The 15,416-nt window shown below is 48.5% G+C and overlaps 1 protein-coding gene across 1 annotated transcript; it reads left to right on the top strand.

The window, feature by feature from the left end:
- The first annotated feature begins 834 nt into the window (after window positions 1–834).
- On the top strand, window positions 835–6,994 carry LOC142766967 (uncharacterized). The gene is made up of 2 exons (XM_075868159.1): window positions 835–1,237; window positions 5,937–6,994. Exons 1-2 carry the CDS (start codon window positions 1,015–1,017, stop codon window positions 6,101–6,103), a joined length of 390 nt encoding a protein of 129 aa, XP_075724274.1. The 5' UTR covers window positions 835–1,014; the 3' UTR covers window positions 6,104–6,994.
- The last annotated feature ends 8,422 nt before the right edge of the window (window positions 6,995–15,416 follow it).

The raw sequence follows: 15,416 nt of genomic DNA, 5'->3' as shown, positions 1-15,416 counted from the left end.
TCCATGTATTGGAAAGAAAACCTGGCCGTCTTTTGTGAATGAACTTCAGTTTGAAGGAGAACGCTCGTTTGTGTCTTTTATATCTTGTCCGTTTCGCTCTCTTCACTACCGATATAAATCAGTACAAAATCGCCCGATTGACTGTGCCTCTAAACGTTAGCCTATATCCGCATTCATTCTGTGTACTCATCGGTGTTCTCAGGGTTCCCCTTCAACAGTGGGTGGGTGAGCGGGATCAAGTCAAATGTTCCATCCAGAGCCCTCATTTCCTACTAATTCAATATATGTAGCAGGCAAGGGAGGAGGTCACTTTCACTTCCCCTCTTGTGCTCACGTCTGTGTTTGTGATTGATGTTTATCTCGGCCCCGCCGTGGTGGTCTAGTGGCTAAGGTACTCAGCTGTGTACCCGTAGGTCGCGGGTTCGTATCCCGGCTGCGGCGGCTGCATTTCCGATGGAGGTGGAAATGTTGTAGGCCCGTGTGCTCAAATTTGGGTGCACGTTAAAGAACCCCAGTTGGTCGAAATTTCCGGAGCCCTTCACTACGGTGTCTCTCACAATCATATGGTGGTTTTGGGACGTTAAACCCCACATATCAATCGATGTTTTTCTCCGACTTACCTCCGATGTGTTAAATCGTAGCATCACGCCAGCTTTGCGCTCTGATCTCTGAGTAGAACGAGTGAAGTGCAGGCATCCCAAAAATGATTATTCTCGTGGAAGCAGGGGCGTTTAGGCGAAGATAGTAAAGGTGGGCAAGAGATATGTGCACCACTTCGTGTGACTAATATCGCTGCGTTGTGAAATGATAAGAGGCGATAACGGACAGATTCGTTCCAGTGCTACACAACGGAGCCTTGTACGCCCACAAAACCTATATGTGACTTATTGTATACGGATGAAATTATCCATAAAAAGCACCCCCGTGAGTCACATTACTTTTGCATACTTTTCTTGCGCGATATAACAAGAGCCCGACACCTGCAACGGAATAAGAGAAGATGTGATCACGCAGATGTTCAGCTTTTTTCGCGACCCGATTTTCGTGCAGCTGATGACGACCGGTATGTTGTACGGCGACGTGTTCAGCACCTACACGATAACGATAGTGGACCACGCGGTTGGTGCGGCGCATGCCAGCAACGAGGACGGCGCCGTGCTGGTCTCGGCCATGGCCATCGGCGACTTCGTCAGCCGACTCGGCACGGGCTACCTCACGGACCGGCACTACATCACCCGTGAGTGGATGCTCATCATCAACTTCACCGTACATGTATCTAATAGAAAGCTGAGCGACAAAAACTGTTCTGGCAGAGGGCATCTTGGTAGTCAAATAAGGGACTGTCAAAAAAGAAACATCTGAAGTATCCTAAATGGCCGTATTTTTTTAGCATGACGACACTAGATAGCTGAGAGACCGGAGGTAGCATCATCTTAATCGTTGGCCCAAAAAGAGAAAAAAAAAAAACGTCTGCGCTGCACCGATTGCTGCCTCCGGTCTCGTATCGCAATGCACCTAGCAGCCGTTTTTTCGTGGAATTGTCTTCTTTTCTTTCATACTCCTTCACCCCTTTTCTTTATTTTTGTACTGGTACCGTACAGCCATCGCTCAGTGTCCCTCGTAGTCGCCGATAGCCTGTTCAAGCAACCTTCGTGCGTGAGAAGCCTTCGCTAATTCATTCAACCTACATTTGAGGCCAGTAAAAGTGCAGCGCGTTAGGCGGATATCACGTGGTAGTTTTTTTAATATATTTCGCACTCTTTAAACCAATCCTAGAAAAAATAAGCCTTGTTATGTTGCCGTAACTTGAAAATTTTGTCATTTCTGGATAAGAGCTACTAGTCTTGTACTAATTTTGTTGCTAGAGTCGGTATTTAAAAAGTTTATTAAGCATTTTGTGTTAATTACTGTGCTTGGCGGGTCAAAAAAAATATTCTGCCGTGCTGCATACAGCTAAAAACAATACTGGACTAGCTGGGGACGCGAGGCACTCATCTTTAATTTTTTTATTGCTTGGTGCTTTTTAGCTGAAACACCCTGTATACACGACCGCAAGTTAAGGGCAACAAATAAACTACCCAATGCCCTGCTCCTCACCTCCGCTCTTTACCTATAGATAGCGCTGTCCTCAGGGTGACTGAATACAGTAACTCTATAGGTGGCTGCATGTGGGCAGCGAACCCTTCGGCAATGGAGGAGGCATATAACGATGGGGAACGGATGTGCAGCTGTAGATAACAAAAGGGGTCATTTGAAAGTAATAACAAAATTGTACTGGCATTTTCACTTGATCGTTTAACCTGAGTGATATATCAAATATAGATATGCTAAATCCCACCTATACAAGCCACACAGTAGCTATAATTTCCTGAACGTACCAATCATTTTGTGGCTGCTCTGTAAGGTTAAGCTCTCTGATCTGGCGACGAGGCACAAGCTGGCTGTTAACAGTATAGCTGCTTAGGAAATAACTATCATCATTATCAAAGGGTATGGACAACATAAACAGGGACTGGTCACTACAGGTCCTCTAGAAATTAAGATAGTGTAAGGGCATTTGACATCTACGATCGACGACAATGAACAGGGGCGACAGTCAAGGCAAAGTACAAACTCTCAGCTCTAGCTAGCAGTGCTCTGTCATAAAGAAGCCGAAGAGGACGACCCTCTAGAAGGTGCTAGAAAAGATGACCCATCAGATAACCTTAAGGTTTTTTTTTTGTAAAGGTGATTTCAGTTGGCCCAAAAAATGGCGCCGAAGCAACAAAGGCAAGCCGAAAACTCCGAATTTGCACAAGAATACTAGGTAGCGGGAAAGAAAACGGTGGCTGCGAAAAGACCTCGAAGTGATGGAAGGCCTACGCCGCCGCCAACGTGTCCGTAGGTGTCTTAAAGGTGCACACGTTTTCTTTCAGGGTTGAGTTTCCGTCTCTAGAGTTTGTAGCTATAACCTCCCTGCATAGAATCAGCGTAAAAACAACCTGCGGCATCACTTCTAAAGCATCGCAGTGACCAAAAAGCAACCTCTAACCCACGTCACGTAGAAAAATAACCTAGAAGAAACCATAGCCCTCAAGACTGCTTCGTTGTTTCAAGCCTTTCGTGGCTCAGCGCTTGATTCGTCAATTGTCAGCTTTATTTTCAAGCCATGACTTGAATTTCTAAATACTAAAGTTATCCATCCATTTCTTTCAAAAAGCAGGCTGCTGATAGGTGCTGAGACAAGTGGCATACGACCTACGCACTACGTCACTGACGGGATCAAGACCGAGGACTAACTGCGGCTCTAAAGCTTTAGGTTATCAAATAATTTCTTTGTGTAATGTATACCCATTTTGAACCATACTGGCCGATGAAATTCCCGCTATTTCTCAGGTAAAAAAAGAACAAGTGAAACCTTCAAGCATATAAATTTTCAATGATGTATCATGAAATACTGATGTTTATCTTCTGCTATATTCTGTACGCGCTCCATATGCTAAGGCTAAAGTTTGTATAAACTTTTCTTTTATATTCATGTCAAAGTGTTTTCTTTTTAATTTCATTCTTATTTGCATATTGAGAAATTAACACTGTAATTATTTCTATAATTGACACGTTCTCACCGGTTTTGTTTCTGCTGTCGGACAAGTAAGTCCGGGGAGAAGGCCTCGTCAGGAGACATATGAGCCTCCTTTTGCCTGACATCATGGACATATTTCACACAGCGAACAAATCGAAGCTGAAGTTTGTCCCACATCGTGAATATTCCGGCTTTACGCCCCTGTAACTGTACACGTTCTGCCCTCAAAACCGTTGCATTGCAGGGCGTGTGCTACGCGCTGTTAGCTAACCTGACCACCGTGGCTTACATGGCGGTGGTGGGATTGGTGTTCGGCCTGAACAACGGCCCAACAATAGCGTCGATGCCCGTGCTAATAGCCGACCACCTGGGCGACGAACACCTGCCGCTCGCGTTCGGTCTGCACCGGCTCACCATGGGAATGGCGACGCTCTTCAGGCCTCTGCTCATTGGTGAGAGCATAAAGGCCCGACCTCACGTATCCGTCGCAGCGCGTCGACGCATGTCTTTCTGACGCCACGCCGTGCCCTCTCTCCGTAGAGAGAGTGGGTGCGTGGCGACGCGAAGCCGCCTCTCTCTCTCTCTCTCTCTCACTCTCTCTCTGTAGGAGGGGCTCGACGCCGCGTCAAAAAGGCACGAGTCGACGCGCTGCGACAGATACGAGGGGGCCGGCCTGAAGTACGTTTGCTCAGGGCAACACGCGATGTGAACCGAATTGAGTGTTCTGACAATTTCTGCCATAGGAGTAAGCGAAGGAAGGGGGGGGGGGGGGGAGTTGCGCTTTTAATCATCTTTAAGAGTGGGGCGCCTTTTCTGTCGCACACCTTCACTCCGTCGGACCTTTCGTGTAATTTTACTCACGTAATTACCGCAATTTCACGTTATTACGTTTTACAGCATATTTAATGCACGGGGTTGTGGTTGCGCATGTTTCAGGGGCATATGTCGTTGAAGAGCTTGTTTCGCTGAAGTTCCGATGTCCGCGGTGGTGTCGCTGGTTATGAGCGAGAAACGCAGCGTTGTGCGTTGGCGAAAGTTCGAGACGGACGCAGGGAAATAAATGAGCAATATTCCTTCCCTTTGAAAATCTAACCTAGGCCTTCTGCGTGGCAAGCAGATGCCCTATCACACAGACACTCCAGTTCTTAAAACAGCTTCTGCGAAAATAAAAACTATATGAATTTCATGTGCTGGGCGAAGTTTTCTTAACACACGCAGTATTGCGTTGTAGTCGCAACGGGAACCAAAAGGTGAGAATTGCGCAACGAGCGGCTGCCTACTGCCCACTCGTCACAAAGGGGCAAAGCTACTTAGGTGGCAATTTACGGACGCGTTGTGGGTATTTGCAAGAGGAAGAATTACGACGCTTTAGCACTTGCATCTACAGCAGTGGTAGCTTAGGTGGCCAATTGTCGCACACTCAAATTTTGCGTAACGGTTAAAGACGGTGCGCATGGGACGCGATTACGCTGTCGCGTTCTACTCTAAGCTGAAGCCTCCTCCGAATTTATTATTTTAGTTTTTGTAGCGTGAGCTACACTGGCCGAGGTTGAGCAGTTTCGCGTGGCTTACGGTGAGCAGTTCTGCGCAAGCGTGGGGAGCGGTGACGTCACACGGTGCGCTGCTCGCACTTGACTCGCGTGAGATGGCTCGAACGCTAGTCCGCCTGTCAGTCCGTCCGTCTGTTCATTCAAGGTTTGTGCGTCCCTCCGTAGCTCACGCTACGGATATCTTGGCACATCCGAGCTAAGCCATTGCTATATTTGTCTTTTTTTATGTTAATGGCGAACAATAATTCCTGATGTTGCATTGAAAGAACTATTTCTCACCTTGGCCTCTGAAAGACAGGAATATTGCAGCCCTTCGTGAGACGCACTTGCCCACTTCGTTTTGAAGCCGTTTCAGAACTCTTTTTTATCGAGACTCGACCGACGGAGGGCAAGAGGAGAGGAGGTTGTACGCTGCGCACGCCTGTGCTGGGAAGGTTCAAAAACCCCCACGAAATGTTCCAATTTCGCATCTTTGTGTCGGCGCAAAACGTGCGCAAGACAGGCGCACGAACGTACACCCGGGAATCGACGGCACTTTCGTAGCGCTGAAATAATGTTGCCACACGCTCAAAGAGCTTCCCAAGTCACGTCGCCGGGCTAGTTCGTTAAGTTTCATCATTCATATGGCTGTATCGCACCACGACAGCGACGTAAAAGGGAGACCCACCTAGTGATCTGTGTGTGTGAGTCTCTGTTGTGTTCTTGTGGTGTGCTATAGGCACATGAAGGCCCAAAGAGTAATTTCGACTGTGAGCGTGAGTGCTGCCAAGAAAGCCCAGTGAGGTTCAGAGGAGCCGTAGCGATATCAATTCGATGCTTCGCAGGCTACTTCAAAGACAAGCAAGGCTCGTACAACGGCCTCTACTACCTGGTGGCCGGCGCTTGCGCTGCCGTGGTGGTCCTGTGGTGCATCATCGTGACTGCCAGCTCCATCAAGTCACTTTTCCTGAAAAGGCCCGCCCACGAAAACGATCTTCCTATGCCTGCCTGAGCATCGCATTAATTGTATTTTCGCGTTTTTTTTTCTTTGATCGGTTTGCGCGATCGTTTTCTGTGCTCTTTCTTTTTAACTTTTGTATTCTTACAAGAATATTGATAATTTTATACCACTGCATACAATTTTACAATCATACACGCCTCGGATATTCATTTTTTTAGAAGCGAAGTTTCTTAGCCCGTACTCCGACGTCGTAGTTCCCTGCGCTGGGCAAGCGCACCAAGCAGAATGCGTGCCACTGGCACAGCAGGGGCGCTGCGCACTCACTCGCTCAGTCCATGGCCTCCGAGATGGAAGCAATCGGTGGGAAACCCGCCGCGCGTCTCCCATCTCAGAGATCATGCTCAGTCGTTCCCGCCACCGAGCGCAGCAGACACTCTCCCCAACCTACAGACTTCATGAAAGCCAGCAGCTACATCAGGCGCGTAGTTGATTGCGTTCCATTTCCAAGGAGCTTCGCTCATCGGTTGTATTCGTACACGGAATAACTGCTAGTTTTTAGTGGCGAAGCTCCTTATGGTCTAGCCTTCTTAAGGTCTCTGCCAAAAGAGACCATTGCGTAGGCGTAGAGTACTGGGGGCTGCGGTGCTCGGACCACCTCCTGTCTGCTTGATGGCGGACATAGCACCCCCCCCCCCGGCGCTGGCCCGTGATAATGATGAAAATCTTGGCTTAGACCCTCATCCATTGCCAACAAACTGTTGTTCACCCTTGTTCTTGCAGCTATTTCACAGGAAAAGTTTATGCCCGCTCCTTTTCTTTTGAGCATATTGATATTCGGGTCATGGGACAGGTAGTAGGGAGTTCAGCGCGCTAGAGCCGCATTAAAAATGAAGTCACAGGATGACGAAAACTGTGTCATTTGCACGGCTGTTGTGAAAAATATGTACGGGTGGATGCATACGCATCAAGAAAATGAAAGTATTCACGTAACAGACACTTGATTACCAATCAAGAAGGATTGGTAGAAGTGATTACACTTCTACCAATCCCCCGACCCATACACACACAGTTAATAATTAAACCTCTCCCAAGAAACACCCACGTTACCTACCATTCGGCCCACCGCAAGGCCCGTGCAAAAGCTCTCCACAAATACTACGGTTCTGAAGAGGACGCCGTATGGGTGGATGCAGCTTGCACGGGCGACGACGCGGCAGTTGCAGTCGTTGATCGCACACTCCAACCCATTGCAACTGTCCACCTTCCTCCTGCATCCACCCCGGAATCTTCGGAAGAAGCGGCGATCGCGCTTGCCCTCGCACACACTGATGCCCGGTACGTCCTTTCCGACTCGAAAACCGCGATCCTAAATTTCGCGCGAGGACGAGTCCACGAGAGCGCTTTCGGAATTCTCAGCTCGCCCACCAAAAACCCAGCCCGCCATGTGGAGCTGATCTGGGTGCCTGCGCACTCTGAAAATCCCGGCAACGAAGCCGCCAATGACCATGCCCGAGGTCTCATCAACCGGACGGCGGCGGAATCCGAGTCGGGCTCTTCCAGGGAGCGCATACATTCGTTCAACGAGATGACCCAGTCATATCGCGCCGAACGCCAGCTATACCCACCAGCCCACCGATCCCTCAAAAATTTTCACCAAATATTATGGCGTCGCCTTCAGACCCGCACCCTTCCCTCCCCCTATTTTCTTTCCCGCATTTACCCGGGAGCGTACGCCCCGTCCTGTGCTCAATGCACTCACCCCCACGCTACCCTTATCCACATTCTCATGGAATGCCCGGCGGACCCTCCCCCGCGGGGCCCGGAGCCACTGACCACATGGGAGGAATGGGAGACCTTGCTGCGCTCGACGGACCTGGCCAAGCAGAAAATCGCCACTTACCGGGCCACCCACGTCATGGAACTACATGAACGCATGAACGCATAGCGCAGAGGGGTCGTGCGGGGACCCTGGGACGTAAGTGCCCGAATCCCTTGGTCTAATAAAGTTTTACCTCCTCCTCCTCCCACAACTTTAGCAACACCCACCGAAACGCCGTCGCTGCTTCAGCTCTGACCGAGAGGAAGCAGCGCTCCAGAAGCGGCAGACATCCAGATTCAGCTTCAGATCACGATCAAGGTTGTGATCATTATCAAAGACCCCGCAACAACGAAACATCAGCAAGCCTGCGGAGACCCCTGGCCAACCAAACTTGAAGAAAACACCAAGTAGCAGCTGGGAAACAAGCCACACCCATTTCAAGAAAGAAGCAGCAGCAGCAGCCACCGCTGGCCTTAGTACGGAGGACGTACCAAACAACCAACCAAACAAGGTGAGCTGGGCGGGTCCAGTGCCTCCTAAGGTTCCGGTAACCGATAGCCACGACTATATATAGAAAAATTTAAAGGAGAACAAAAGATTAACACAAGAAATTGAAAAACTTAGCAATCAAATGGCTGCGGAGCGTAAAAAGCATAAACTGGCCATCTCGCTAATGGAAAGCAAATGAGAAAATGCAATTGAAAAATTACAAAACCTCAGGTAGGTAGGCAACCCCACCGAGGGCGATAAAGAGGTGCTAGAGCGTCTAGCCGACATGCATGATAGCGCAGAAAACGAGCGATGAAACGATAGACGAAGACTCGTTTGCTACTCAATCAGAAAGCAATGAACTAGTAAAGCTAGTGCAGACGCAGGTTCAAGCAGACAGGGAAAGCATAGCTACATTAAATAAACTTCTAGCCAATTTCGTGGCGTAAATTAGAACGTTTGTCAGAAAAGAACTGAAAATTCAGAGGCAGTGAGTTAACGATGCTGTGGGAGGCTTGCAGAAGGCACTAAACGAACGCCCCCTCTCCACCACAATATGGGCACACCATCCAAAGCGGGCCAAGATAACGTGGACACGACCATGCAACATAGCCAAAAAAGTAACATGAAAAGCGCAGAACATTTAGAGATTTTGCAGTAGTACTGTCACACTTTTCACAAGTGCGCCGCAGCAATAAAAAATTACATGAACTCGGTACCAATTCAGCTGGACATAATACGCCTGCAAGAGGTTGGGCCCAAGATGATCCAATTGCAGGGATATTGACACAATGTGATTTCAAATTACGTTCGCTAGCCGATACTTGTGCCGTCTAGATGGTTTGCGACGCACGAGCCTGCGGGACCCAGCTGTACGCGAACCATGTTGAAAAAACAGGAGAACGTAGAATAAGAGGCAGAAGTGAACCTCGAGACAATCAAGCTGTGTTATTATTCTCGGGCACAAGTTCACCCTGCTTAGGATAGCCTATTAAAAGAGTTCATTGAAGAGTGCGTTACAAATCTGGTGGAAGTGCTGGGTGTGATGACAAGCCCCTCTCGAGTAACTTGGCACAGTCCAGAACCACAGCGATTTCGACCCAACGAGCTGACGCCTGTTCATCAGCGCTGCAGTCGACGCCTACGTGGTGAGGGTCCTGAATTTTCACTTTTATCGACTTTCCTTGGCAAATCAATGGCGGTGAACGGGTACGCAACCGACATGACTGCTCAGGTCACTTTAGCCAACATTGTAGTAAACCATACAATGCTACCAAAGCCTTTTCACGGCGAAAGCTACGAGAACGCAGAGCACTGGCTTGAACACTTTGAACGCGTCGCAAAGGCTAACGGATGTGGAGAAGAGCGCAAACTTGGAAGTGTTTACTTCGCACTGGAAGATAGCGCACGAACGTGGTATGAAAACCACGAGGCTACCTTCCGGTCGTGGAATGATTTTCGACGGGAGCTGCTCGCTGCTTTCCCAAACACAGACCGCAAAGAGAGAGCTGAAGCTGCGCTCCAGACAAGAAATCAGCGAAATAACGAAACTGTCGCCATGTATCTGGAAGACACGTCTCGCCTATTCCGCCGAGCGGATTCAAATATGAGCGAAGCCAGGAAGCTGGGCCATCTGATGCGAGGCGTAAAGCAAAAACTCTTTGCCGGACTAATTCGAAGCCCACCGCTCACCGTCGCCGAGTTTCGTTCCGAGATGACTACAATGGAAAGGACGCTACAACAGCGAGCAAGGTTATACAACCGGGATGCGATTGTCACTTCCTCGGACATGTTGCCACCAGTCTTTGGTAACAGCATGGAAGCACTACGCGAGCTGGTGCGGTCTGTTGTGCGAGAAAAGCTGCAGAAGCAGCGTCTTGACCAGAACGCTCCAATGCTTTCGTCTCTGGCCGATGTGATCCGTGAGGAGGTCAGGCAGGTGGTACGTGAACCTTCGACCAACGCACAGCCAGGGCAGCCACTACAACATAAGACGAGAATGACGTATGCTGATGCGCTACTGCGAGGACCTCCCGGACGTGCAGACGTCGCGGCGGCTACACATATGCAGTACCCGATGCCACCGAGCACCCTGCAGCCAACGCCAGAGAGGAGACTAAGGAAGAGCGATGTATGGCGCACTCCCGACAGGATACCGCTATGTTACCAGTGTGGGGAGCCTGGTCATCTCTACCGAACGTGCCACTACCGCCAGGCAGGACAACGTGGTTTTCCTGTTAACGCACCTCGACCACGAAATGGTGAACGTCCCTTCGAATTTGAAGAATACCTGTCAGGTCATCAAACCTCAAGTAGCTTCCAACGACACCAACCTCCTACAACGACAACGGGGAGGTATACATCGCCCAGCCCCCGACCTTCAGCAAGCTCCCCAAGCCCGCGTCGGGAAAACTAGAGTCAGCGACCTGTGGAGGCAAGGCCGCTGTCGACGCTAATGCAGAAAAACCTCCATTGCTGACTCTGAACAACGACCGATTCAGAAAGCGGTGCTTCGATAGTGACGTTACTTCCGATTTACGTGTGTTCGTTGACGGCTACGAAGTCATCGGACTGATAGATACCGGCGCAGATTATTCAGTGATGAGTAGTGGACTTTCTAAAATACTGAAGAAAGTGCTGACTCCCTGGAAAGGACCACAAGTTCTCACAGCAGGAGGGCACCTCATCGACCCTACTAGAATATGCACAGCAAGAATCGCAATACGGGGTTTCACGTACGTCGCCAGTTTTATTGTGCTGCCGGAATGCCCAAGAGACTTGATTATCGTCATGGATTTCTTACGAGCTAATGGCGCTGTAATTACTTTCCGAGAATCTTCCGTCTCATTTTCGACTAGGCACGCGATTGCTACCTTTGAAACGGAAGAAAACGTATATGACCTTTGTATTGCAGATGATGGCGTCATGGTGCCGCCAAGATCGAGCATATCTGTCGCAATAACCAACAAAGCATTCAGTGAATTCGAAGGGTTTGCTGTCAAAAACACTGCCTTACTACTCCAAAAAGGGATCTGCATGGCACGAGGCCTTGTTAAGTTACGTGACGGATGTGCAAATGTTCTACTCACAAACTTTGGAAATGAGGTGCAGCACGTTGCAAAAGGAACCGTCATCACCAGTCTGAATGATTTCGTCCAGGTTACGGAGCTGCGCACTTTAGAAACCAGTGAGTCTGATTTCGAAGACGCAGAGTCTGTCCATGCAGCCATCGACATCGAGCCAGGCCTACTACCAAGCGAAAAATAGCAAATAGAGGGTCTTTTAAGAGAATTCGCCGAATGTTTCTCGTTGTCATCTAAGGTTCGACGCACTCCTATCGCCAAACATCACATCAATGTCGACGAGTCAATGAGGCCAATACACCAGCATCCCTACCAAGTGTCATCAAGAGAAAGAGAAGCTATTGGTAATCAGGTCAAAGAAATGCTCAAGGGCGATGTAATCCAGCCTTCATCAAGTCCTAGGGCGTTACCTGTTGTTCTTGTGAAGAAAAAAGACCAAATCTTACGTTTCTGCGTTGATTATCGGAAGTTGTATGCCGTCACCAAACGGGATGTTTATCCTCTGCCAAGAATTAATGACACGCTGGTTAGGCTGCGAAATGCCAGGTATTTTTCCTCATTGGATCTTAAAAATGGGTATTGGCAATAGAAGTTGACGAAAGAGATCGCGAAAAGACAGCGGTTGTGACACCGGACGGTTTATACGAGTTCAAGGCACTCCCTTTTGGCCTTTGTTCAGCACCCGCCACATTCCAACGGATGATGGACACAGTTCTTTGTCGTCTTAAGTGGCAGTTATGCCTGGTTTATCTCAACGATGTTGTAGTCTTCTCTGCTTCCTTCGAGCAACATTTGGAAAGGCTCCGGGCCATGCTTACTGCGATCAAATTAGCGAACTTGACGATAAAACCGCAGAAATGTCATTTCGGCTTCCGTGAGCTTCTTTTTCTCGGCCATGTCATCAGTACAGAAGGCGTTCGCCCAGATCCTGCAAAAACTGAGGCCATAGCAAGATTTGCCAAGCCAACAGACAAAAAGGCTGTACGGCGATTTCTAGGTCTCTGCGCCTATTATCGACGGTTCGTTAAAAATTTTTCACGAATTGCTGAACCACTGACGCGGCTGACGAAAGAGAAAATGCCTTTCGTATGGCTTGCCAAACAAGAGGATGCCTTCAATGAACTACGAAAGTGCCTTCAAAGCCATCCTGTTCTGGCGCATTTTGACGAGGAAGCGGAAATTGATATCCACACGGATGCAAGCAATTTAGGTCTTGGAGCCGTGCTCATCCAATGGCAAAATGGACAAGAACGAGTCATTGCTTATGCCAGTCGCACTGTTTCGAAAGCTGAGGTGAACTACTCAGCGACCGAGAAAGAATTCCTTGCCGTGGTATGGGCTATCAGCAAGTTTGGTAGGCCTTTTCGAGCTATAAGCGACCATCATTCGCTATGCTGGCTGGCTAATCTCAAGGACCCATGTAGACGGCTTGCACGATGGAGCTTCCGATTACAGGAGTATGACATCACGCTCGTGTACAAGTCAGGTCGCAAGCACAGTGATGCGGACTGCTTGTCACGTGCTCCGATACAACCTGCTGCTTCTGCTTCCACTGAGGATGGCGAAGATTTTATTTTCTTGGGAGCTGTGACACCATCAGAGATGGCAAATCAGCAGCGATCCGACCCTGAGATACTCCTCTCGATCAAGTACCTAGAAGGACAGTCTATGGTGTTCCACGACCTTTTGTCCGCGGCTTGTCAGCGTTCGCTCTACGAAACAACATCCTGTATAAAAGGAATTTTGACAACAATACAGTGACATTCCTGCTTGTCATCCCTTCACCTCTGCGACCAGAGATTTCGGAGGCTTGCCACGATGATCCATCAGCTGGACACTTAGGAGTAAGCAGAACGTTAGCACGCATGCGCACTAAATACTACTGGCCGAAGTTGCTTAGCTCTGTACGACACTATGTCAGAACCTGCCGGGACTGCCAAAGACGTAAAACGCCCCCGCTAAAACCAGCAGGTCTCCTTCAACTGATAGAACCACCAGAAGCCCCATTCACAAAAGTGGAAATGGACTTACTGGGCCTATTTCCTACGTCGTCATCGGGAAAACGGTGGATAATAGTTGCGACCGACTATTTAACCAGATATGCCGAGACAGCGCCTCTTGTTAAAGGATCAGCCGTTGAAGTAGCCGACTTCTTCGTCTCCAACATTGTACTGCGGCACGAAGCTCCAAAAGCGTTGATCACAGACCGAGGAACTGCATTTACGGCCGATCTGATGAAATGTATTATGAAATTGACGCACATCAGTCATAGGAAAACGACGGCTTATCATCCTCAAGCAAATGATCTTACGGAACGACTCAACAGAACCCTGGCTGATATGTTGTCAATGTACGCTGATATAGAACACCGTACTTCGGATAAAATATTACCCTATGCAACATTCGCCTATAACACTGCGATGCAAGAGACAACACGGATGACGCCATTCCAACTTGTTTTTGGCTGGACGGTAACGACACCTTTAGATGGAATGTTACCTATTGACTAGACGCCCGAGAATTACTATGACGTTCATGGCTACATACAAAGAGCAGAAGAAGCCAGACAGCTGGCACGATATCGCATTCTCAAACAGCAAAAAACCGACACACATCGATGCAATCTACGAAGAAGAGACGTCCAGTACGCACCAGGAGACAGAGTATAGGTGTGAATTCCTGTACGAATACGTGGCCTGTCAGAAAAACTGCTTCGCCGCTATTTCGGTCCGTACAGAGTGCTCCGCCGCGTCGGCTCGCTCAACAACGAAGTTATGCCAGAGGGTCAGGATATTTCATCCCGACGGTGGCATCGCACGGAAACTGTGCATGTCATCAGGATAAAACCATATCACGACCGGCAATGAAATGCCGAAGATACAACGTTCTTTGACGTTAAAGACATCCCCGACGAGCGTTTTTAAATGACTGCCATGCAACCAGCTCGACACAAGCATCGGGACGATGCACTCTGGAAAGGGGGGCAATGACACAATGTGATTTCAAATTATGCGCGCTAGCCGATACTTGTGCCGTCTAGATGGTTTCCGACGCAGGAGCCTGCGGCACCCAGCTGTACACGAACCGTGCTGAAAAAAACAGAAGAGCGTAGAAGATGAGGGAGAAGTGAATCCTCGAGACAAGCTGCGTTATTATTCTCGGGCACAAGTTCGCCCTGCCTAGGTTAGCCTATGAAAGAGTTCATTGAAAAGTGCGTTACAATATTATTGCTTACAAGATCTAAATCATCCCCGCGTAGCCTCGCTGGTTAGCAAAAGTATCGCAGCAAAGGTGGAACACATCGAAAGTTTGCGAATAAATCATCAGATAATCACCATCTTTTCTCTGAAGACGGCCAAAGTTAAAACCGTGAAATAAATATATACATCTCTCCTAAAGATAAACACGAGGACTTTAGTGAACTGCTCACAGATGTAATCGCCATTTCAGGGGCGAGAGATCAACTTGTGGTATTGGGAGATTCCCCTAAGGGAACGCGTCTCGAACACGCCGTGTTGAAACTATAGGATTGAGCTTAATTACTCTACCCACCACACCTACGAGGCCGGTTAACACATTAAGACGAGACACTTTCCCAGGTCTGCACACACTCACACGTGATATTAACGACACTAACTGGACAAACCTATATATATATATATATATATATATATATATATATATATATATATATATATATATATATATATATATATATCAACCGCGATCACTACATATTCAGCATATCTCTCTCAACTTCAAACCTATGTAGGGTCATAGGAGACATGGTGATCACTGACTGGGAAAGGTGCAGACGACGCGATTCCCCACCTTACTCTGTGCCAGAGTGGAGTGGATTGAGGAATGACCAGAGTACATAATCTTGGTTCAGAAACAAACATCTAAACGCATCGCAAAAACATCAGAGACGCCAGCAGTCGACACGCACCTGCTCCACCTGTGGGATTGTCGG

Source organism: Rhipicephalus microplus, chromosome 7, assembly GCF_043290135.1.
Source record: "Rhipicephalus microplus isolate Deutch F79 chromosome 7, USDA_Rmic, whole genome shotgun sequence".
Lineage (NCBI taxonomy): Eukaryota > Metazoa > Arthropoda > Arachnida > Ixodida > Ixodidae > Rhipicephalus > Rhipicephalus microplus.
Note: the sequence above shows the minus strand (reverse complement) of the source record. Positions and strands in the feature narration are given on the sequence as shown.

Excerpts from the sequence above, each read along its gene's own strand:
- LOC142766967 (XM_075868159.1), top strand. The coding sequence starts at position 1,015 with ATGTTCAGCTTTTTTCGCGACCCGATTTTCGTGCAGCTGATGACGACC. Across the intron at positions 1,238-5,936 it reads GGACCGGCACTACATCACCC|GCTACTTCAAAGACAAGCAA; the intron begins GTGAGTGGATGC and ends GATGCTTCGCAG.